The sequence below is a fragment of the Archocentrus centrarchus genome, chromosome 14 (assembly GCF_007364275.1).
Source record: "Archocentrus centrarchus isolate MPI-CPG fArcCen1 chromosome 14, fArcCen1, whole genome shotgun sequence".
NCBI classification, from domain to species: Eukaryota; Metazoa; Chordata; class Actinopteri; order Cichliformes; family Cichlidae; genus Archocentrus; species Archocentrus centrarchus.
Window position 1 is genome coordinate 18,787,099 of NC_044359.1, and position 23,348 is coordinate 18,810,446.

General features: G+C 38.3%; 1 protein-coding gene across 6 annotated transcripts in view; it reads right to left on the reverse strand.

The window, feature by feature from the left end:
* The window catches only part of npas2 (neuronal PAS domain protein 2), a 43,785-nt gene that overhangs the window by 6,829 nt on the left and 13,608 nt on the right, over window positions 1-23,348 (reverse strand). For 3 of the 6 annotated variants that reach the window (XM_030745875.1, XM_030745874.1, XM_030745872.1), the window contains exons 2-12: window positions 7,923-8,121; window positions 6,032-6,088; window positions 5,309-5,463; window positions 5,095-5,186; window positions 4,693-4,782; window positions 4,109-4,229; window positions 2,817-2,930; window positions 2,532-2,650; window positions 560-642; window positions 358-464; window positions 88-235 (exon numbers count right to left, since the gene is read on the reverse strand). In XM_030745875.1, coding sequence (XP_030601735.1) covers window positions 88-235; window positions 358-464; window positions 560-642; window positions 2,532-2,650; window positions 2,817-2,930; window positions 4,109-4,229; window positions 4,693-4,782; window positions 5,095-5,186; window positions 5,309-5,463; window positions 6,032-6,088; window positions 7,923-7,978 — 1,142 coding nt within the window. In that variant the 5' untranslated portion in view covers window positions 7,979-8,121. Of the gene's footprint in view, window positions 1-87; window positions 236-357; window positions 465-559; window positions 643-2,531; window positions 2,651-2,816; window positions 2,931-4,108; window positions 4,230-4,692; window positions 4,783-5,094; window positions 5,187-5,308; window positions 5,464-6,031; window positions 6,089-7,922; window positions 8,122-16,576; window positions 16,928-23,348 lie in introns of those variants that run through there. The other 3 variants (XM_030745873.1, XM_030745877.1, XM_030745876.1) reach the window with 3 other exon arrangements.

Consider the following 23,348-nt stretch of genomic DNA (forward strand, 5'->3'; position numbering starts at 1 on the left):
TACCCAAAGACAGAAAACATGTGTACATATACAAAGACAGCTATTACCTTGACAGACATTAAAGAACATCATGGACATCAGGCTTACCTGACAACAGTGTGAGTACACACAATGAACTCAGGTTTGGAGTTCCACTGGTGGTAAGTAATGTAGTAGTGAGTCTGCAACCAAATCCATTGCTGACCTTTGGTCAGGAATCGATAATAGCAGGATTTACCTTTTCCAAACTGCATTACTAAGGAGAGAAGAAAGAAAGTGCACGAGTGCTTTGAAATTTTTGTGTACAATTTGTACGTTTGCCTTTGATATGGTAGTGATGACGGCTGGTAGGAAAGAAGCAATGGAAAAGCAGCTTACATTGCTTGTGACACTGGGCTATGAGCTCCAAGTCATCCACATGATAGTAATCATAGCCAGAAGTTCCAAGGACCTCAAAGGGTAAATAGCCTATAATTGGTGAAGCTCTGAAACACACGCACAGGACAATAAACATGTAAGAAATACTTTAGTTTTTTAAAAGTCTAAACTGGTAATTGTCAGGATACTAAAAATATTTTACCTGTGATCCAAAAACAGAAACTTCCATTCAAGACTGTGTCTGGAAGTGAATTCATCACAGGGATCTTCCACGTTACACAAATCCTAAAAAACAAAAAAACAAAACCAAACAATGAGAATATTTCACAGGGAAGCAAGGAATGATCACATTGTACGTACAGTATGTTCTTTGTACCTAAGGTTCTCAGGTAGACACAGTCAAACCGATATAGTTGGTACAGTGCAAACATAATGAAACTTAACAGAAAAAGATCATTACACATCAAGCATCTTCTTATAGAGAACAAGCAGCAACTTTTGAGGCTGAAAAAATAAGCGACTGTGCAAATGCAATAAAATGCAGCTCCTCAAATGGCCACTTGAGGCCAGCTACAAAAGCGAGTCATTCCCTTTAGAGCCCCGTGTTAAAGTGCCCAAATTTAGACAAGGGGAAAGTACATAATAGGATTTTGGTCTCTGTGGCTAATTTACCCATTCATAGTAACTGTAAAGGGGCTGACTTGTTTTTTTTATAACTTTTTTATATTTAAGGTTTAATGTTGCATGTCACCATGGTTACTAGGATGCTAGTTGTCGTCTTTTGTCTCGTGTGCATTTTGGAACATTTAATGAAATTATCTGACTCATGGTATGGCTTGTTGTGTGGTTAGTTATACCAACAGTCCATCCAAAGAGTCTGTGCTCCAGCTCTGCTGAATGAAATTCAAGTATTTTATTAGTCTGTTACTTAGCCCTATGAAGCAGGTATGTGTGTGCAATATATCCATACACACAATGGATGCAGCTTCCCAGCAGCTGTTTTTTTTTTTTTAAACTAAGAATTACATCCTCTCACATAAATCTTGTGGCTCCAGAAGCTAAGGTGACTACATCCATCTTTTACATACTATCCATGACAGTGCCCACAATTTTGTTAACATGTAATCATTTTGTGTGTCGCAGTCAAAATGCTGTACCCTCGAGCACCGAGAACAAACGCGCATGTCTTTGAAAAGAACTGAAAATTTTGTATTGAATACATTTCAAAAACATTTGAAAAAAGTTGATGCTTACTATTTGCAAAAGTATGCATCATCTTGAGTCTGAGAAAAGGAAAAAAAAAAATTCTTTCCATGTCATTTGTCCCAGTAGTTATTGTTCCAGTCATTCCATCTGACAAATCAGGGTAATCAGGATCTTTTCCAATTTGGAATAACTAGTCGGCAGAGTTGAAGCCTGTGCAAAAGATGTTTTTTTCTTCTAAGCATGTAGTCCTTCAATGGCACTTGACCATGTTATACATAGAAACTGCACTCTAATTAAATGCTAATGTGCCCGAGAAGTTAATCCTCAATGATCCATCACTAGAAACACGTGCTATTTTATGACTTTACTTTGGGATGGTAAGGGAAGAGAAGAGGCAAATATAAAATCTGAGCTGATCTTAATAAAAAAAAAAAAAAGTATGACTTTAATTTCCTTCTGTAACTTGACAGATTTCAACTCAAAGAGCCCTTTTGGGATCACAGCACATCCTCATGATGTAACAAGTTGGCAAGTACACAGTGTGCCACACTGAACCTATTTGCCACAAGAAATTTTCCAGGGAGTGTGTGCCACGATGGAATCAGTGTATACCAAAGTGTGTCACCTCTCAGACCTCATTTCCCTTGTGCCACTGATCCAAGCTTAATGTTGCCATATGGACTGAAACTGCTTTTAGTGCCACATTTTAGTCCTCGGGTAACAGTGACAGCACAGCAACACGAACGGCGAAACAAAGGAACAGAAGCTACGTTAGGCTGCTCTCTTATTCACAAGAGGTTGCCACAGTGGGTAGCTCCACATACTTGATCTCCTAACGCAACCCCCAAAGGATTTGTGTCTTCTCCTGAGGGGTCTTTCGCTTGTTAGGCTAATGTGTAACCCACTACACTATGGAGCTACAAGCAGAGAAACAGAGGAATGAGATTTAAAATTCAAGCTGCTTTTACCTTTAGAAACTGTGGAGTGACTAATCGCACAGTAGCAATGAGGCAGACCTGCTCCTCCAGGGACGACTGTAGACTCCTTGGTAATGTGAGCTCGAGCCCGTTACAAGAAGATGTAGGCACTGTGTGACCAAGAACATGCACATTTATGTATATCTTTAATGCAGTTTAATAAATCAATTCTAAATGAAAAGGCTTCACTGATCTTAGTTTACCAATTGCACACAAATTTGCAAATTTTACTGCTTTTTTTTCTTTATTTAAAAAAAAAAGAGAACAAATTCTTACCATTGCTGTGAAACTTGAAATCTCCAACAAACTTGACGTACTCATATACAGGTGGCTCTTTTGGGTTCATGTTACCTCTAGCTAGATGACAGCAAAATTCAATATGTGCCTCACCTAAAAAGCAGAGATGTTTATGGTTATACCCTGAACATAATGAAGTTTAGATGCATCATCATAAAACCTGTAAATAAAGTGCGTCTTGATGATTTTTCTTAAATGACACTAATAGTTGTGGTAATGAAGAAATCTCGGGGTGTTTAATTTTTTACTACTGAGCATTAACATAGCCAAAGAAGGAGGAAAAGGTTCAACAGCATGTTTATAGCATAAGGTTTATGTAAGATTTCAGCAGTCAATCAGCTCGTGCTGTCAAAGGGGCAGTTTTATGGGTGCTTTCCATTATGAACTCTATGAAAGAAACCCCTTTGCCGATGAAGCACAGCGGCCTCGGGAAGAGATGAATTTCCCGAAATTGAATGTGTTGCTGAATTTTGCTTAAAGGCAGGCAGTTATCTTTTCCACAGAAAAACTCAACAGTGAAAATGTTGACAGGCTAAGGTGGTCTGTGCACCATTTGAAGAGGTTTCTTTTTTTTTTTCGTTTATTGAGACAGTGGAAAATAATTTTAAAATCAATGACGCTTACTTTTGCCTAGCATGGTATTAAAGTGTTAAAAAAAAAGCTTAACAATTCTTTTTTTTCATGAAAAACAAAAATGATAGATGTGCTGAAGGGATACTGTTTACTGCAGACTTGGCTTTGTGACAGTTTGCTATTTAGGTCTCTAAAGATAGGCCGAGACACTTGCGACTCGCCCGCTCTCTTCCCCAGAAAAGTCCAATAGTAACACAGGATTAAGGTCAATGCCTTGAGCCTCCCATACTACACTGCTTTGGATTACTGTGCTAACATAACAGTGATTTAAAGTCTTAACTATGATACTAAGCTAGCTCCTATTATTAGCTAAAAGTCTAATCATAGATACACACTAATCAGCAACCACTATCAAGCAGTAAACTGCAGACCGTAATTCATCTAGCTTCTGTAAATACGTTTTGGGCTAAAAAGTCTGTTTTTGCATTTCAAACAAAGAAAAAAAAGATTGTTGAGTCAACACTTCTGAGCTGATTCTTAGTGAAGAATTACGCCATTACTGACTGTTATGTATGCAGTATTTTGATCTCCTGAAGTGGGAGACAGTCTACAGGCTTTAACCTTTCCACTTCCGCTGTGCTTCAACATGATGACCCAGACACAGTGTGTGCAGAGAGCCCGCTCAGCGGGATACTCACTGTCAAGGAAGTCAGCAGCAATGGGGTCAGTCATCAGCATGTGGGATGATAGCAGCTTATACACCTCCCCGTGTTCCCGCTCCGGGAGGAAATTCAAGATATTTTGGTCCACCATATCTGACTGGTGCAAAAGGACAGACGAATGGCAGTCAGTCTTTTGGATGTTTGACATAATCAATACACATATAATTTCTGGATTTAATTGTAGTCTTTGCCACTTTTTTTTTTTTTCCCCCATTTTACTGGCACCATTTCAACAAATGATATATTACACAACAGTCTTAATGGGAGTCACAATGTAATTCTGCTTTAGATAAGATTAATAAAAGTACCAAATTGTGTTTTTTCTATTGTCATGACTAGAGAGATACAGTTCATACGCTCAGTGCCTAAATTAGGTATATAATGTTTATAGTTATGGCAACAAAAATAAAATAAACATCCAGGAACAGATAAAGTGAAGTCTAATGTTGTCTAATAATTATTTGGTACACATATAACTCAAAGAGCCACTGCTATTTATACTTAAGTGAAAATATGAGTTTTGATGTTTGCATGAATTTGATTTAGGCTCTCTTACTTACCGGTAAATGGCCAATAAGTGAGGACACACTGTCAGACACGTATATGATGTTGCCATCTGTAGTTAATGCAACCAAGAAACCATCTAGGGCCTGCAGGAGGGAGGAAGTTACCACAGTCATGTTACTGTGTTACAGTATGTTGAAAAATTACACTTCTACAATGTTTCATAGAGTCTTGATTAATCCGTCAGCACGCTATCCTGACATGTTACTGTGCTGTTCTTTACTCTGTTTCTGCACATCACTTCTTTACTGTTGATTTTATAGCAAACCTTAAATACGTGCACTTAAAATAAAAATCCTCATTTTCAGGAGGATGTAGCTTTGCTTTTGATTATCAATATTAGGTGATTGCACAGTTAAATAACAGCTATTGTACAAAGACATCCTACTAAGATTTACCTCCAGCATTAACTGAGTGAACTCCTCATTACTGAGAAATGAAGGCTTCCAGTCCTGCCTCACATCGCAAGTGTTGTTCTGTGCAGTGATGTCTGAAAAAGATAGAAGGTCAAGGAAAAATGCTAGAATTAAGTCTATTAAAATACCAAAATTAAATATAAATCTTTAAAAAAAACTAATCCATGCCATCTGTAGACTACATTAAAGCTCCTACCTTTCTGTTTCTGCAAAAAGTCAATAGTCCTCTGCAATATGGTGGACTTGTCCATCTTGCGCGGATGGCCCTGGCCCTGCAGCATGGTGCATAGCTCTTTGATGAGCACATTGAATTGGTCTCTTCTTTTCTTTTCCGATTTGTTACGGGATGCCCTAAAGCAGGACAATTATTGCAAACAAAAAAATTGGTGATTTTAGTTTAATTATCCTGTTTACACTGTAGATGCAAAAGCTAAGACAGCTTGGAGTTTGTTGTAATCTGTGGGTGGACTTTGGTATAAAAATAAGGCATGAAAAAATTCATCATTTTCTACCACTGACTCATCTTTACATCTTTTGACACCATGTCCTAGACTGATCAGTCAGATACCAGCTAAGACTTAATTAGTTAATCTGGAGTTTAACCACTCTCTAAGTGTGTAAATTATATATGCGAGCAAAAAGAGTCCAGAACTATAAAAATGTAACTGTCAGAAAAATGTTTTTTTTTCATTTATTATATCCAGCCTTTAAGTTTCTTTTAAAGAGATCACCTGCTGCCAGAAATCTGTTTCCCCACTAAATTCATCCATTTTTATTGTAATAAATTAGTTTTTTACACACACACACACACACACACACACACACACACACACACACACACACACACACACACACACACACACACACACACACACACACACACACACAGTGTTTGTACAGTGTACACAAAAGTGAGTACCTTTTTGCCCTGTCCTTCTCATCTTCATCCATTAAATCTTCCATGCAGCTATTGGTGCTTGAAACAGAAAGATTGAGGTTAGGATGAAGTTTCTTTGATGTCATAAAACATGTGTGACAATGATAATATGACAATATGAAAGAGCATGGCATGTTTTTTTTTTTTTTTTAGCAATGCGGATTTCTCACATTGCTAACAGGTCACTGACATACAAGCGACCTACTCCATATTTGCATTTTTGGTTTATATTCAGCGCGCCTGCGCAGGCTCACGTGGTTGGATGTTTAATGGCAGAAAGTCATTAGTCACTGTCCATATCTTTAATAACAGGATATTTACTACCTGAATACACAACAGCAGGTTTATCAATGGGTTTATCAGCAGCAAAAGAGATAATCAGTCATAAAGAATTGCGTTAAATGTAATCTGCCTCACCAACATATGACTTTGACCTGGGTGTGGCCAGGAGCAATTTGTCAGAGCAGGATTCATTTTTTTTCAACAGTAATTTATTTTGAAAATTCTTTCTTTCTCACTCATTCACACTGACTGTGGCAGCCATGTGCATTTATGCAAAGAGTGAGACTGTACCCTTGTGAACTAACAGTGAATTATGCATAAAATAACATTAAAATACAACTTTTCCCAAAAAGCAACCAATAAGAACATGTTTTCAAGGTTGCACTGACTGACCTGAACTATATTCATTGCTATGTGATTATCATGTGATAATGTGATAGGTCTCAGCCCAAGCCTTATCTTTACAGTATTAAAAAAAATGACTGGATTGTACATCATAAACCAAACAGGTAATACTACTACTGAGGAACTATTAACCTAGAAATGAAGCTACGACTGTATTCCAAACTGTGTGAGTCTAACTTATTATTCCACTTGATCAATATTAATATAACCCCACAGTGATTCATAAAATGCTTCATTACTCTTGATGGATGCATGTATTTTGATCACATGTGTATAAAAGGTTTGTAGCTTTGCATTGCAGATGACGAGTTCTAAGAGCGCTGCCTGAATATTGAACAGCACACAACTCAAACTTAGGGTCATGCAAGATGCACATTTTCTCCAGTTGTTCAAATCCAACATTTAGTACCTTCTTCTCACGTGTTAAACGTGTTATGTTTCGACCTCTCTTTCATGTATTGTAGTTTTGTGCATGTATATTTACAATAAGACTATGAAAAGCTTTGCTAGATGAGAATGTCTACAAAGTTATTTTTAAATGGTAACTAGTCACACTAGTTTGCCTGACAGATGTCTTTGCAAACATGAATAGTATTTCCATTTTATTTGTTTAGAAGCTTTGAAAATAACATAAACATCTAAACACTGAAATATTCAACATACAATCACTGGATAATGGAAACATTTTTTTCATACCTACATCTCATCGGTTTGAAGAAGCCAGTGAGACTCGTCAAAAAGATTAAAGAAAGAATTTGTTCATTTAGCTTAAGACATCTGCCTCCTTTAAAGGCTTGCCTCTATAGCCAAACTCACTGCATTTTGACTGGTTAATCACTTACCCAATATTGTGGCTAACAATCCATGAAGTCTCAACCAAAAGCCCAACTATACCATCTTACTTATAACTTAACTTATCTACGCCACATATCTGCACTTATAAAGGATGTGAGATAGGAGATTAAAGCAATGTATAGGAGGCCTTCAGTACACAGATATGCACACACAACATTATGCCAGGTTTGTTTCAACTCTTAAAATGTACAAATTTAATGCCTTCATCATACATGCATAAGATTTTGCAGAATTATTTGAACAATATATTGTTTGTAGCTCTACAGGGCTGTTTATGAAGCATAAACTAAATAAAGAAATCAAAATGAAGCGAGCTTTATTTGATACTCACTCCCATTCCCTGCGGCCAGACGGACAGGAGCCACCGAATTCAGAAAGGTTGTCCATACTCACTCCTTCTGCCAACCAGGCCCTTTCTGAAGTCTTTTAAGTCCCATCCGCGCCGTCCTTGTCTGAACGCTCTTTTAGGAAAGCTTAGCACGGACCAGCTGTCTACCACCTCCTCAATTCGACTAAAGAAACAGCAAATCCTGTGAAAACAGACAAAACTACTGAGCAAAAACTGCAGGGCATACATTAAGTCAATGATACACCTGTTCACCTGCTCGACAACCTGCTAAAGTTTAACCTGAGCATCAGGGGAAGAAAGGCGATTTAATTAACTTTAAATGTAGCATGGGTGATGGTGCCAGACCGAGTATTTCAGAAACTGCTGATCTGGGATTTTCACACACAAGCATCTCTAAGGTTTACAGATGATGATCCAAAAAAGAGAAAATATCCAGTCGTTGGCAGTTCTTTAGGCAAAAATACCTTGATGTCAGAGGTCAGAGGAGAAAGGCCAGACTACTTAGAGCTGATAGGAAGGCAACAGTAGCTCAAATAAACACTCATTACAACAAAGATATGCAGAAGAGCATCTCTGAACACACACGAATCAAACCCTGAGGCTAAAAACTAAGAACAGAAAAATGAGGCTGTGATTCACACAGACTCACTGGCCTGGTCTAATGAGTCTTGATTTCTACTGAGATATTCAGATGGTAGGGTCAGAATTTGGTATAAACAACATGAAAGCATGGATCCATCCTGCCTCGTATCAATTGCTCAGGCTGGGGGTGGTGGTGTAATGTGTGGGGGACATTTTCTAGGGACATTTTGGACCACTCAGCACCAACTGAGCATCATTTAATCACCAGAGCCTACCCGAATATTGTTGCTGACCACTTCCATCCCTTTATTACTACAGTGTATCCATCTTCTGTTGATTGAATCAAGCAGTTCTGTAGACAAAAGAGGGTTCAACCCAGTATTAGCAAGATCTACCTAATAAAGGGGTCTGTGAGTGTAGACTGACTGCTTGTTCCCAGCACATTTCTGCAATCAAATCCACAGTTTTTCTAATTGAATCTTAAAAATCCTGAATAAAAAGCAAACATGGTACCATTACTGTTACCACAAGACTTTAGATTTCCAAACTTGAATGAAAAGCTTGTGATCAAATCTTTAAAATGAAGGTGCTCCCCAGCCACGTTGAAAACACATCAACAACAAAAAAAAAATGTGAAATTTGTTGCAAGCTTCGCCACTGTTTTTAGTGTAATGACTTTAAATGTGTGCCTCAGCACAGATTCAAACCTGGGCCACTGCAATGATACAGGAGGCCTTCAGCGCATGGTTTGCCTGCTGAATCCAGTGAGCTATACCGGCACATCCTTATCTTGCTGTTCTAACAGATCAATTAGAGTTACAGTAATGTTAACACCATTTAAGATGACATTTTCTTTAGAACTTGCCTTCAGGAAAAATACACACATTTCATTCATCTGAGAATGAGTTTTTACCATGAGGACTTAATGTGTTCTGCTGAAAGGTATTAATAATACAACATGAAGCAAACTAACCATTTTCACCTGGCTAGAGTACTTCATCACTTAAGAAGCGTCTTTGCTTAGGATGAGCTCCCCTGACCTAGAAAAATGTCTGAAGCAAACACATCTTTTGATAACCTGGCCTGAAAAAAAAAAAAACAGAGAACACAACAGCCTTCTTCAAACATCCTTTGTATATGGCCAGCTTAAACAACATGAAGCAGACGCTTCTTTTATAGACCAAATTAAGAACTCACAGAGCCGAGCTTTGGCCAGCTGCCACTGAACAACATTAGACTGTGTTCACTTAAGACCAATTAATAATGTGTCTCCATATAAATATATACATGAAAACATATGTTTTTCCCTTATTGTGGCTTGACAGAATACCATGCATTTCCTTAGTCAGCCAATAATAAAGAGCAATTATTATATTCCAGGCACTTTCCAGTAGGAAAGCAACTCACATGCTTTCCTTTAACCTTGATTAAAATTGTTTGTGGTTTTGTGGTCTGGAAATAAATTCAACTCTGTAACAATTATATTCAAGTTATAATTATAGTTAGTGGTCCATCTTAATGCAGGCAGTCGTCTGTGTTTGTCTTATTCCAAACTGAGTGGCCTCAAGCACAATAACTCAATATTGCTGCTTCCATAATTTTGCATCTAAAATGTGACCCACGGGGACAAGAAAATCACTGTCACTGGAAATAGAGTGATGTGTTGCAGCCTTTAACAGTTAACTGCAAAAAAAGAATAAAAGGCTCTGGTCTAAAAAAAAAAAAAGTCTGCATTCTGCAGTTGCCGTCAAGATGGCCCATACCCTTTCCTTCTTCATGAAAGGAATCATTTTATATCTTCAGTTTCCAAACTCTTATAGAGCATATAGAAACATACAATAGTTTGACGCTGGTGTTTAAACACCCCTTCAGCCTGAGTTAATTGAGCCAGAAACCACTTGGGCACCAACACTGTTGCAGAAATGTAATTATATGCATTCCTTTAGAGGCAACATATGAAAAGATGTTTATCCATGTATGTAGTTTTGATGAGAACTGCCCAGTTTTGGAGGGATCAGCCTTGGAAGGGTCTTCCTTCTCTTAAATATAATAGAACTAAAAGACCCTTCCCTTGTGCTCTACGCCCTACAAATGACAGTAATACAGGAACAGTCTTCTCTTTTACTAAATATCATCTCCCAGCTGTATCACTGCAGAAGAAATGGTCCATCTAGCCATGACGAGAGCGTCACGCTAATGACAGCGTGACACGATGAAAACAGCTGTGATGTTAGCTGACCCCATGTCGACTCAGTTGTGAATGTAGATGGTAGAATGAAAATAGTTGCTACCTGAAGCAAGAAGTTTTGTAGAGATTTAAAAAAAATTTTTTTTAATCTGGTTTAATTTAATCTAAAGTAGAGCCCGACAGACACTGATGTTTGATGTTTTAAAAATCCGATATATCGATCAGCATTTTTTTTCTTCCATAGCAAATCTGACATTTGCTATGTGTAGATATTTATGAGTTCTTACAGAGGTAATATGAGAATACAGTTTTACTGTAATCTGTGTTACTGTTGCAACAAATGTGTTTGTGGTTATCCAAACACGTATGGCCAACGGGGAAGTGTTTTGTTAAGCAAACTATGCAACATCAACACTGATAACATGATTGAAGGATGTTTCTCCCTTCTCTTCTTTACTTCTTGATTTTTATTTATCAGCCCCCACAAATGCCAATACTGATATACTGGTAAATAGTTAATACTGGCCGGTGTATCAGCGTGGCCGGTATACAGTATAAGTAGGGCTCTAAGTCTAAAAGAAAGAATTTAGCACTTTTATCTCCAGAACCGGGCAGCTCACACCAAAACAATCAGGATACAGTAAATGCCAAAGAAGGAAAATTATTTGAATTTCACTTTGGGGCAAAAAGGCCCTTTAAACCTTGCATGTTTAATATTTGTCTATGCACACAGCTAATATATCAAACACTACCATGGTTAAACTAAAAGCATATCATTTATGCTATATTTTCAAGCCAATTCATACAAAAAGAAAAAAAATTAAATGCTTTTGCATTAAATTCAGGCTCTACTGTTTAATAATTTGTTATCCTATCCTTGTCTGTTTTACTGCAGAAACTCCTCTCAGCTTTCTGGATCTGCTTCACAGTAAAATCCTTCCAGTCCAAAATACAGATCAGCAGACAAAAATCACTTACCCATGATTTATATTTCTGGTTGCCTTTCTTCCGTCAAAGGCATATATGTAGTCTATTTGTAGCCCATATGTAGCCATTTGTAGAGCATCAAATGGGTCAGAGTCAGCTAATAAGGTAAGGAACTCAAATGAGAGGCACAAAGCAAGAAGATGTTCCTGAAAACCTTTTACTGCAAAGTAGTAAGTCAGACATTTTTAATGTACTGTTGGGGAAAAGGTTACCATGTTAACAAGCTGACATTATGCTTTTGATCACCACAAATTTGTTAAATCTTAACATTAGGCTGCAGCTAAACACATCCTCTTTATGATTATACAAACTTGCCATCCCACTTCCAGGTTCACCTCGCTTAGTGAAGATTTCCACCCAAAGGTAAATACAAACACATGAGAAAAGTACATTATATATACATTATGTGTATTGCATATGTATGTATATTAAGCAACCCTCAGAATGAAGTTCTAAAGAGTTGCTGAAAATTCAAGCTAATTTTAATATGGCCAGATTGATGAGAAATGCTCTCAGCTAAAAAAAAAAAAAATTAGCTACTGCAGAGGGGAAATGCCAATGTTTAATCAGAAACACAATTTCTGCATTTACTGCCCTACTTACTGCCAAACTACTCTTTAGACTGTTTATGCTTTTATAGCATGACACCGAAAGAAAGGCATTCCTGAAATGTTGACAAAACAAGAAAGCCAATATAGCAAGCAACAGATATTAACACTCATAAACTGATCTACTGAGTAAATGTCTTTTTTGGCAAGATTAACTAGAAACACACACACTACTTTAGCTGCTTTAAGAATCACTTCATCCAGCTTTCTATGTATCTTCACTGTGCAAAGCTAAAATAAACTTCACATATCCACCCGCATTCTAGTATTGAGGTTAAACCACACCTTGGAAGGTCAACAGCTAAAAAACATCCGAGTCTCGTTACACTCGTGCCTACGGGTATTTAAATTGAAACCTGAGCGCACTTCACAAGGTGGGTACACTCAAGTTCAAGTTCATGATGAACACCGTGTGTAAACAGGCTGTAAAAGGGGCCTGAAGCAATAACAATGGTGATAAATGACTTTTTTTTTTCCTTCTCCCTACATGTGAATTGTTGGCTTCTTTTAAAGCATGTAGGCTTTATTTTACAGTTTAATAAAGTTCTAAACTCTAAACTATAGTTTGTTATTAGGTTAAATGAGCTTAATAACTATTATCACTACTTTTTGAAACAAAACTAGTTTGCATTCAAATTTGAAACATTACGAGCCTTATTCTCATTTCAAACATGAGTCAGTAAAAATCACTAATGCTTATAAGGAAAAATGTTGGTGTCACGCTGCTTGCTTTCAGCTGAGGATCTAAAGTACTCCTCCACTGCAATGAATGGCATCTAAAAACCCCTCATGTACTCTTCACTTTTGCTTTTTCACCTTTAGCTAGGTATTTGTGATGATTTTTTAAAAAACCCTGAGTCAGGAGCTGCATCCACATTCACATACATTGTTTTTTTTTGTTTTGATTTGTTTTTTTGTCATTTTGTAAATCCAAGTTTTAAAAAAATATTAGGTGTCACGGTCATTATCTGTGGATCTTAGCTAATGATGGCTTACCCTTATGCAAAAGCAGCAGCAAATTGGTTGTTTTTAATAGCATCAGAAACATTAATACTGGCTTGCAGAGGGAGATGCTGACAGTATATATTTCCCCTGTTTGACATCAATGATTGGGACATGGCCAATGAACATGCGAACGCCAAACCATACGGACAGAAGCTTTAAAGATTTTCTGCCACATGATGTAGAATAGATTTAATTAACATTTTTCCTATATAGTTGACATTCACATACTGTAAGTGTGTCCATGTCCATAGTGAGCACAGCTCAGTTAGAATTTTTTTTAAAATCATGAGTATACAGGTGCAAAACCCAGTCTTTAATCTCTAAGGCCACAGACCAGACAATTTGCTGTTTTGAATTGTGTTAAACTGATCAAGAACTATGTAATTTTCCTGTCTATAATTTATTCCACAACTCACAAATTAGAATTAAGACTTGCAACGGTAGTGTGCAAAACCCAGTATATAAATATTTTGACTACAAATTTAAAGATACGAGTCTGATACAGTTCAACAATCACGAGATTTTATCGTAATATTAACACTGAGGCAGCTCTCTCCTTAATGTCTCTGAGCAAGGAGCAGGACTGGGAACACTACCCTGGTGATTTTTCTGGTGTTTCATTTGTTGATTTAACTAAAAACATGGATGTCTGTCTGTTGAATTGTTTCACCTTCTGATTTATAATCACAACACACAATTAAATTTCATGTGCAAAAACCCAACGGATACCAATATCATAAGATCAGAAAATTAAAACCTTTTAAATTTTACCTCTTGGCTAAGTCTGATTTAAGAAAGAAATTTTTAAAAAGCAGGTTAGGGTTAAAAAAAAAAAAACTAGGCCAGCGCAGAAGTATGAGAAGCTGGGATTTTTCAAATGGCTGCTTGAGGCTAACACACTGGTGCAACAAAGGTTATGGTTTCTAGAACTAATTTCCTCTTACAGGACAGCTGTAAAAGTGTTTTTTTTTTTTGTTTTTTGTTTTTTTAAACAACTCAGCCTTTTAAATTTCATTAAGGTTTACAGTAATACATTATTGGGGCAGGGCTGGTTTGACTGACCGCTGGATGCCAACACAGCAGCTCTAGCAGCTAGCTACATGCTAGGCATCACTTCAGCTAATCTGCGACACAGCTTTTTCCTCTCTAATGTGTTTGTGGCGTCTGTGCCTTTTATTCAATTACTTTACAAAAAAAATGGCTTGCGATGCAGTGCTAACAACCCATATAAGAAGTCTGCTCCAGCATTGGTGAGTCTAACTCCAATACTTGATTTAAGTGTTATTAGCAGGTACCCAACTTGGCAGCACAATTGCTGTGTCTGTCTTTTATATACAGACTTTGATAAATGCACAAAACTGCTTTAGAATACAAGCAAAAGCCATAAGAAAATAAAGTAATAAAGAAGCTACTTTCAGTTGCTCCCTGGGGTTGCCACAGTGGGTAGCTCCGCATGTTTGATTTGGCAGAGTTTTTATGCCAGATGCCCTTCCTGTCGCAACCCCAAAGGGATTTGAGTCTCCTCCTGAGATCAAACCGGGGGATCTTTTGCTTGCTAGGCAAACGTGTAAACCAGTGCACTGGTTATAGCCACTAGGAAAAATCTGCAATGAATTCAAAAAGAATGTAGCTTGGAAATACAAGCTGCACTCATGGTTATGCATTTACATTGTGGAGTTACAAGTGAAAAACATGCATATGCTATTAACAAATACATCAGGTGCTCTGCCAAAAATGATTCCCAGACTGAAAGCTCACAATTAAAAAAAAACAAAAAGAAAAACATGTTTATCATCATGACAGTGATAAAACCACAGCCTCTGACTAACCGGACGAAATGTGTCATGATAAGCTGAGTTGGCCTAATGATTCATAAAAGTATTATATATAACTTTTTGCAATCCTGGAATATCACAATACCAAATAATACACAAGAAAGAGAACCAGGTAACAGATAAAGTCTGTCTTCAGGTTTTCTGACAGCCAATACCGTTCCCCAACACTGCTCTGGTAGTCCACACAGAGAGCTGTTTTGTGGCTCTTGCACTGAAAGATAGCCTGCTTTACACAACTACTATCTGCTTGTCATAGGTTTACATTGTCTGACCACTTCCACCTGCATCTGGTTTCGAGCTGACAGCTCAAGCTGTCAGGTAAACACTAACTGGGCCTGGACAAGCTTAATTTCAGTCAGTGTGGAATTGTATTAACATGTATCTAGGTCTGGCTGCTTAAGCCTAGATTACATAAAGTCGAAAATAATTTGCACAGCATTTTTACCCTTAACTCATTTACTTCATTACTGTATCATATTCATATTAATAAGCATCACCACAATTTACCAAAACACTTGATCTTATAATCACTCTATATGCACAGATGGTGGGCATAGACAAACACGAACACACATTTCAAAATGCTTTTAAATAACATTTAAAAACATGTTTCCAAATGTGTTGTGGTTTCTAGTGTAGGTGTAGCTCCCCTTAACTGATAAGAAAGCGGGGAGCACTTCTACTGGTTGCAAACCCATAAATGAAAAACAGAGGAAAGGCCAATGAGGGCACTCACCGGCCCTTTAACTTTCCAGTTAAATAGATAACTAACTTTCCAATATGTACAGGGCAAATAAATAGTATTGCCACATTTCATGCAGGCTCAAACAGTGGAAATGCTTTGCTATGAGAAATACCGTTCACTTCTAAGAAAAAAAGAGCACCGGATGCCTTTTGAATTGGAAGACCGTGGGTTAGTCAGAGAAATGTGAACTCCAGTAGGCTTAAAGCTGCCAGGTTGGGTAACATCAGCCTGACCTAAGCCTGCTGAGAAATTATCTAAGCATATATTTTCCGGTGACATTTAACATTTTCTATGTGGCGTCTTAGAGGAAGCAGTGACGAAAATCCTTTTAGTGTTATGGCCATTAATGCCATCATCGGAGGGCACAGCGGGGGGGGCGGAATAGGTTATTTCAACCTTGTAACCAGGGCACTTGATGACTCCGAGCTGAAAACATGTAAGCAGCATTCAAGAGCGCTAACGCTGTCAAATATATAGACTCCTGGATTTTAACCGAGCAAAAATAATCAGCCTATACTAGATCTAACAATCATGCGGTCGCTCTACTTTAATGGGAAAAAAAGAGACCAGTCTGAACTTTGATGATATAAAACGGAGTAAGCGGGGTGGCAGCAACCTATGACAACATTTTGCGCTCATCTGTCACAGTGACGCGAAACTGAAAGCTTAAGTTAAATCTCACATACCTTGAAAACAGGTCTCCAGCAGAAATCCGGATCCACACTTAACTTTAACCAAATTAGGCATTTTTAAAAAAAAAAAACTACACCATAGCAGCCGAGCACAATCAGCAGCCTCTGACTAACCGGGCGAGAGCGCTGAAAGCGTTACATTGCATAACAACGCCTTAAGTTAATAATGTGCAGTTATTAATCGCCGGTGAGCTCTCCGCGGCTTTGACAGTCCTAATTTATCAACAGCAGAGGAACAAATTTCTCATTCGTGGCTGTATTTTCTCCCCCTGTAGTTGCGGGCTGTCTTTTTTTTTTCCAGGCTCTGTACTCCACATCCTCCGCTGGCAGCGGCTTGTAAACAGGACCGAGTGGCTGAGAGCAGAGAAAGTAGGTCAGCTGGTAGCTCAATACTCGGGTAACGAAGGCAGCAGCAGCATAAGCAGCGATCGGCTGTGCAACACAACCGAAAGCAACCTGCGCTGGTGACCGATAAGGAGGGGGCAGATTGCAATCTTTAACACGTGCTTAATGAATAATAACCCACTAAATGTCATTAGAGCTCTGTAAAGAATAATATATGTAATATGGGTTTGCGCCGAGGTTTCAAACTGTGAAGCCTACTAAGACTTGGCCATAGTAGCCTAACCTTTAATCTACTAAGCTCTAGGTTTACATTCACAAGCTGAATTCATACGGGGGTGATGACATGATGAAAAATGACCTTACAGGTACTGCTGGTATATTAAGGCAAATCACATGTGAAGGAGGAGGAGGGGGGTGAATGGTGCCTCCTCCCTGCCAGCAAGACGGAGCAGATTAGCCAGTCTGACCCTGTTTATAAGTTTATAAACCATTTATTTAAATCTGGGGGGCATACAGAAAAATGATGACACTTCAATCCATAAGCAAAACAAGAAGCTGAAGACTTTTGTTTTTGCCCCCCTCCCTCACTTAAGTACTTCCCCATACACTTCCTTTGTTATTTTTTTTTTTTTTTTTTTAAACAACTTCCTGGTTTCCTTCTCCCTCAGCCGAAGTCCCAAATGTGGGTCAGCAGTCTGCATGACTAATTTCAAAGGCTAATGATGGACAGGCTCCAAATATTTTGCATTTGTCAAATGACTTCACAAGAAGCTGCAGATGTGGGCATGTTGAGAGCTTTAAAACAATTGCCTGTGAACATTTAAGAGAATCTATTTACCTGTAGAAACTATTTGGAGACTTTAAAAAAAAAATGACCCAAAGATTATACTTTAGACTCTAAACAACACTATTAGTATGGCCATATGATTGTCACAATTATATCAGTAGTTTATCTAATTGTGCCATCTGGACAGCGTCTATCTGCACTCCAGCCACAGTTAGCAAGTCCTAAACTTTATTAACATGACATTAATTCTACGTGGCTGGAGCCACAATTCCACTGCTACTGATTATTGCTCTCATTTGGTGACAAATTATTTATAATATCTTAATGTTAAATAGAATAATTGTTATTTTGTTATTCCTATGACAAACCTAAATGGTTATTTAATCTTTAAAGATTAAACATCAGGATCTTTAATCTTTAAAGATTAAAGATCAGAATCTTAACAGCAGTAATTAGGTGCTAAATGTGTGAGTCTTTTCACGGTCATAGTTTCACAACTGTCACGCTCTACTAATTAGCAGAATAGAGGATTGACGTTGCTATTTTAACACAATGCCTGCTTATTCACAAACAAATAAGCAGACCCTATTTTGAATTATATAATAAGAATTAAAAAAAAAAAAAAACAATTTTTCAGTAAGAAATAGCCAAATCTTTGATTGCTCTGACTACTTTTACCCTAATGCTTTCATTCCTTATCATCCTGTGCTATCCTTTCCTTCTTATTAAAGATGCTCTGGGTGCATGAATGCATTTCCTTAACAGTATATCTTGTAATAAAGGTCAGTTCTCATGTGAATAAAGAGTACAGAGCACATAAGAATCAACTGCCTCACCTGTTACGCCTCATCTCATTAGAGAGAGAGAGTGAGTGTCAACTGTTTTAAGTCAACCTTTGACATTAGAGAGCCTTAAGTGCATGTTCTTAATTAGATAAATGGAGCTTTTCATAATGAAGAATGAGTGTTGACCCGTGAGTGCCAGCTTGTACTTTGAACATTTTTGGTAAATCCTTTTAAATCAATTAAAAAAACTTGTAAAATGTAAGAAAATATTAAATATGCACAATTTAAGTAATATAATCTCAACAGATGACAAAAAAAATCTTTGTCTTATCTTCTATATTTGTGGGTCTATCTGGATTCTTTTTCCATCATTATTTTTAAAGCATGTTGCTAAGATGACAACAAAAGAAAAAATGTTTTAACCCAGACAGAAAATAAAAAAAAAAAAAAAGACCCGTGGACACATAATTTCAAAGTCAAAGCCAACCAAGCGGCTGCCGCTGGCTCAAGCCAGTCGTCGTGATGTTTTATGATTTGAATTTCTCTCCAGATGTCCCTGAACTCCAGACGCACATTTGAGGCCATGGTAGATATGCAGACCACTTGTCTCAATGACCATCTTAATGTAATGAGTCATATTTTCCACACAGCTGATGCAGCTTGCAGCTGTTGTAGTAGTCCCAATTTCAGTGACTGGCTTATGAGGTGGTGCCAGTATACCATTTTTGCCAGCCAAGTTATATGTGAAGCCTCTCTAGAGACTTAAGCAACCTCCATCAGGTGACTGTATCTTCTTAACTGACTCTTGAATCTTTGGCACGACACTATTTGTAATTTGTCAGTGCTAACTAACCTTGAAGCTAAAACCCCTGTATTACCACTGCTCATAGTGGACCAGTGCACCACCGCAGCTACAGAGTTTGACACAGTTCTTGCACACTGTCAGCCTTTAACATCTAGCTTGTGCAGCATCCTCAGTCCTGCACTTACAAAAGTGACGGCAGAACTACAAGGATATCTGCAGTACTTCTAAGCTTCTTCTATGAAAGGAAATGGCTATTAATTCATGAAATAACAGTAAGCCACAGTAGAAGGAAATGATTTGTTTCACTGCTCTGAAGCAGTTGAAAGTGAAGTTTGTTACAGTTCAGCCAGATCCACCAAAGTGAAGGCACAACGCACCTCCAAGACCCCCTACTGCACTGAGCACATTCAGTGTTGCATTCAGAGTTGTCCATTTCTTTCTAACTCCCATAGTGTGATCATACTGGTTGTTCTAGTTTGTCACGACTGAAAAACTTGATAGTCAGGTAGATGACAGACACAGACTTGGCAGGAAGGGCTGGGCAATGTCGAATTGCACTAAAACTTTAGTCGCCGCCAATTGTGATTTATAGATTTATATTGTTGAAATGTAGTCAATATGGTCGTACAGTGCAGCTAAAGTGTCTGTTTGCACTTTGCAGTCAACCTTGAGGAAAACAAAAAAGCACTGACAAAAAAAGAGAACAAACCACAACAGGAATGTTATATTGTTAATGTATCCTGAGGAAGCTACTGGTGATGCAGCCATCCCAAAGAAGAAACAGGAGCATTTACATGTTTGCGATGGCTCAACTCAGACAAAGAAACTATGCAAAATGTGCTGTGTGCCAACATAAACCAAAAATAGAAAACCACAGAGGTATTGAAGCTTCATGGGGTGAGGAATGGTAAGTGTCTAAAAACTCCATCCAAAAATCATGCCATATGAAGTCATCACTGTGCACACAGCACACTTACCCATCTGTCAGCTCTGAGAGTGCTTTACCCTAAAGGGTACCAGGAAAGAAAAAGATCTAAAGTCAATGAGTACTGCTTTTTCCTGTATGGAGTGATTCATTTTAGGATTCCTCTACCATTGTTTTTTTTCCTAAAGTTTCAGTAATGCATATACAGTACTTGGACTTTCCCAGCAATTAGGTTCTTCAAAGGTCTGATAAGTTCTGAAGCTCACCAACATGACAACTTCATGTAAAAGAGGTACAAACAATGTTCTTTGGGCTGATAGAGTAAATCTAGCAAGGATCTGGCACTCTGACCCAATTACCACCACTGCTGTGTGCAGTGGCTTAGCTTTAAGGATGGGCGTGCTGGTCAGTCAGTCTGTCAGTTGTTTAGACTTGGCTGGGTGATGGTTCCCAGAGATGTATCTTAATTTACTTTTTTAAGCCCCTGACCTGTCCTCTGGTACCACCAAGAGATAAACATTTATTCTTCTAAAGTCTCTCTCAGAGTCAGTCATAATAGTAAGTTTTCAATACACTGCAAAATGTGCCAAAATGGCTTTTCAGTATCATCAGGTGGGCCAAGCTTTATTTGTCACATCAGCACATCAGCCTCAGCTGCGCTGAATTTAGTGCTAATTAGCAGATGGTAGCATGCTAACACATTAAAAGTCAGTTAAACATATGCTGACAGTAGCGTTCAGCTCAGAGAACTGCTGTGCTAAACTGCAGTGCTGTTTGCATTGTAAATTCTCATAAAAACGATGACCATTATTTACATATTTAATGGTACATGATGGCGCTTTTTGTGTATTAAGAGTGAATAATTCACCTAATGAAAGCATCTGAAGGTCAATGTTATCTTCTTATTCCTGTAGATTCCATGTCCACAAATACACATTATAGTGCCAAAACAATGAGCAGACAGTTCACGATGCCAGGGTGATTATATAGAAACATTCTGAACTAAATTATTACTTTGCCAGCAACCAACAAGACATCTAAGATTCATAAAGATCTCCCACATTTTACTGCATTATTCACCATCCGCCTACATAGAGATTAGTGCCGCTCTTTTTATGTAGGTCATGCTACTGGATAATGAGATGACATTTAGTGCTCATAAGCAGGCATCACTACATAATGAATGCTCATTGTTGTGTTCTTTACATCCTGCACCTTTGTCCACCCTGCTCTCACCTTCAGTGGAAAGTGGACTATTTGTATAATCACTCAGACATTAAGCCATATCCCCTCTCACTACATCTGTGGTGCTGGTATTGATGATGTCATTGCGGCCCTCTGCTGAAGCACTGACTGTCATTAATTAGACGGTGGCACTGCTGTTCACTCTGTGTTCCCATGGTAACAATGTGTAGTGTCTACTTTCCCCCAGCCAAGGCAGCTATGTCCATCAAGCTGCCAGTTTCCATTTTTTATTCTGGCCTAGGAGATTTCTCATACATAACTCAGGAACTCATTTGTTAGTCTGTTGACTATTAATAAAGTGCCTTTCTAGCTGTAAGCTTCCTTGATTTCTTCTTACAACAATTTTAACAACACACGACAGCAGCTGAAATACATGTTTTAGGACTGCTACGCAATAAATTTCCATGTTAACCTAAAGTTAAATACTGGCACAAAGGTTTTCCAGCATGTCAGTGTTGTTTTACAGTGTACAAACTGCAATCTACAGTTTGATACTGGCAGATATACTCACCAGCCACTTTATTGGGTACACATGTTGAAACGTCTCTTTTACACAAATATCTAATCACATGGCAGCAACTCAGTGCATTTGGGAATGGAGCCATAGCAAAGACAATCTGCTGAAGTTCAAACCGAGCATCAGAAAGGGGAAGAAAGGTGATTTAAATGGCTGAACATGGTATGGCACTGGTGCCACACATTACACACGTTACAGAAACTCCTGATCTACTGGGATTTTACCACATAACCCTGGGTGAAAGTGCCTTGTTGATGCCAGAGGTCAGAGGAGAATTGCTAGACTGCTTCAAGTTAATAGGAAGGCAGCATTAACCCAGATAACCACTCATTCCAACCAAGGAATGGGAAAAAGCATCTCTGAATCCATGACACATCCAACCTTGAAGCAGATGGGCTACAGCAGCAGAAGAGCACACTGAGTGTCACTTGTGTCAGCTACAAAGAAGAAACTGCGGCTACAATTCGCACAGGCTCACCAAAATTGGAAAATAGAAGCTTTGAAAAACGTTGCCTAGTCTGATGATTCACAATTTCTGCTGCGATTCTGGATGGTAGGGTCATAATTTGGCATGAACAACATGAAAGGTAGTGGTTGTATAATGGTGTGACGGTATTTTCATGGCTCACTTTCAGCCCCTTGGTACCAACTGAGCATCATTTAAACACCACGGCCTACCTGAGTATGGCCATCCCTTTATTACCAGTGTACCCATCTTATGATGGCTGCTTCCAGCAGGATAATGCTCCATGTCGCAAAGCTCAAATCATCCCAAACTGGTTTCTAGGATATGACAGTGAGTTCACGGTACTCAAATTCCTTCCACAGTCACCAGCTCTCAATCCAATAGAGCACCACTGGGATGGGATAGAACTGGATGTTCTCATCATGAATGTGCAGCCAACAAATCTGCAGCAACTGTGTGATGCTATCATGTCAACGTGCACCACAGTCTCTGAGGAATGCTTCCAGCACCTTGTTGAATCTGTGCTGTGAAGAATGAAGGCAGGCCTGAAGGCAAAAGGGGGTCCAACTCAGTACTAGCAAGGTGTGCCTAAAAAAGTGGCTAGTGAGTATATATTACAGCACCGTGTTTATATAATATATGCTTTTGCACTGGCATTACACTGTTAAATTAAGCTTTTATTATTTGCTATGGTCAAATAAAGTAAAACATCATAGATCTGCAACCAGAAAAACAACAATCTTTCTGATAACCTAAAATTCCCATTCTCATGTATGCACCTTGAATCTGGTTTTCTTGAACTATGACAAACTATGACCACTTGTTTGGGTTGCTACAATAGTTTTCACCTAATTTTAAATTTCTTTATTTGGACCGTGTGCTCAGTGGGGC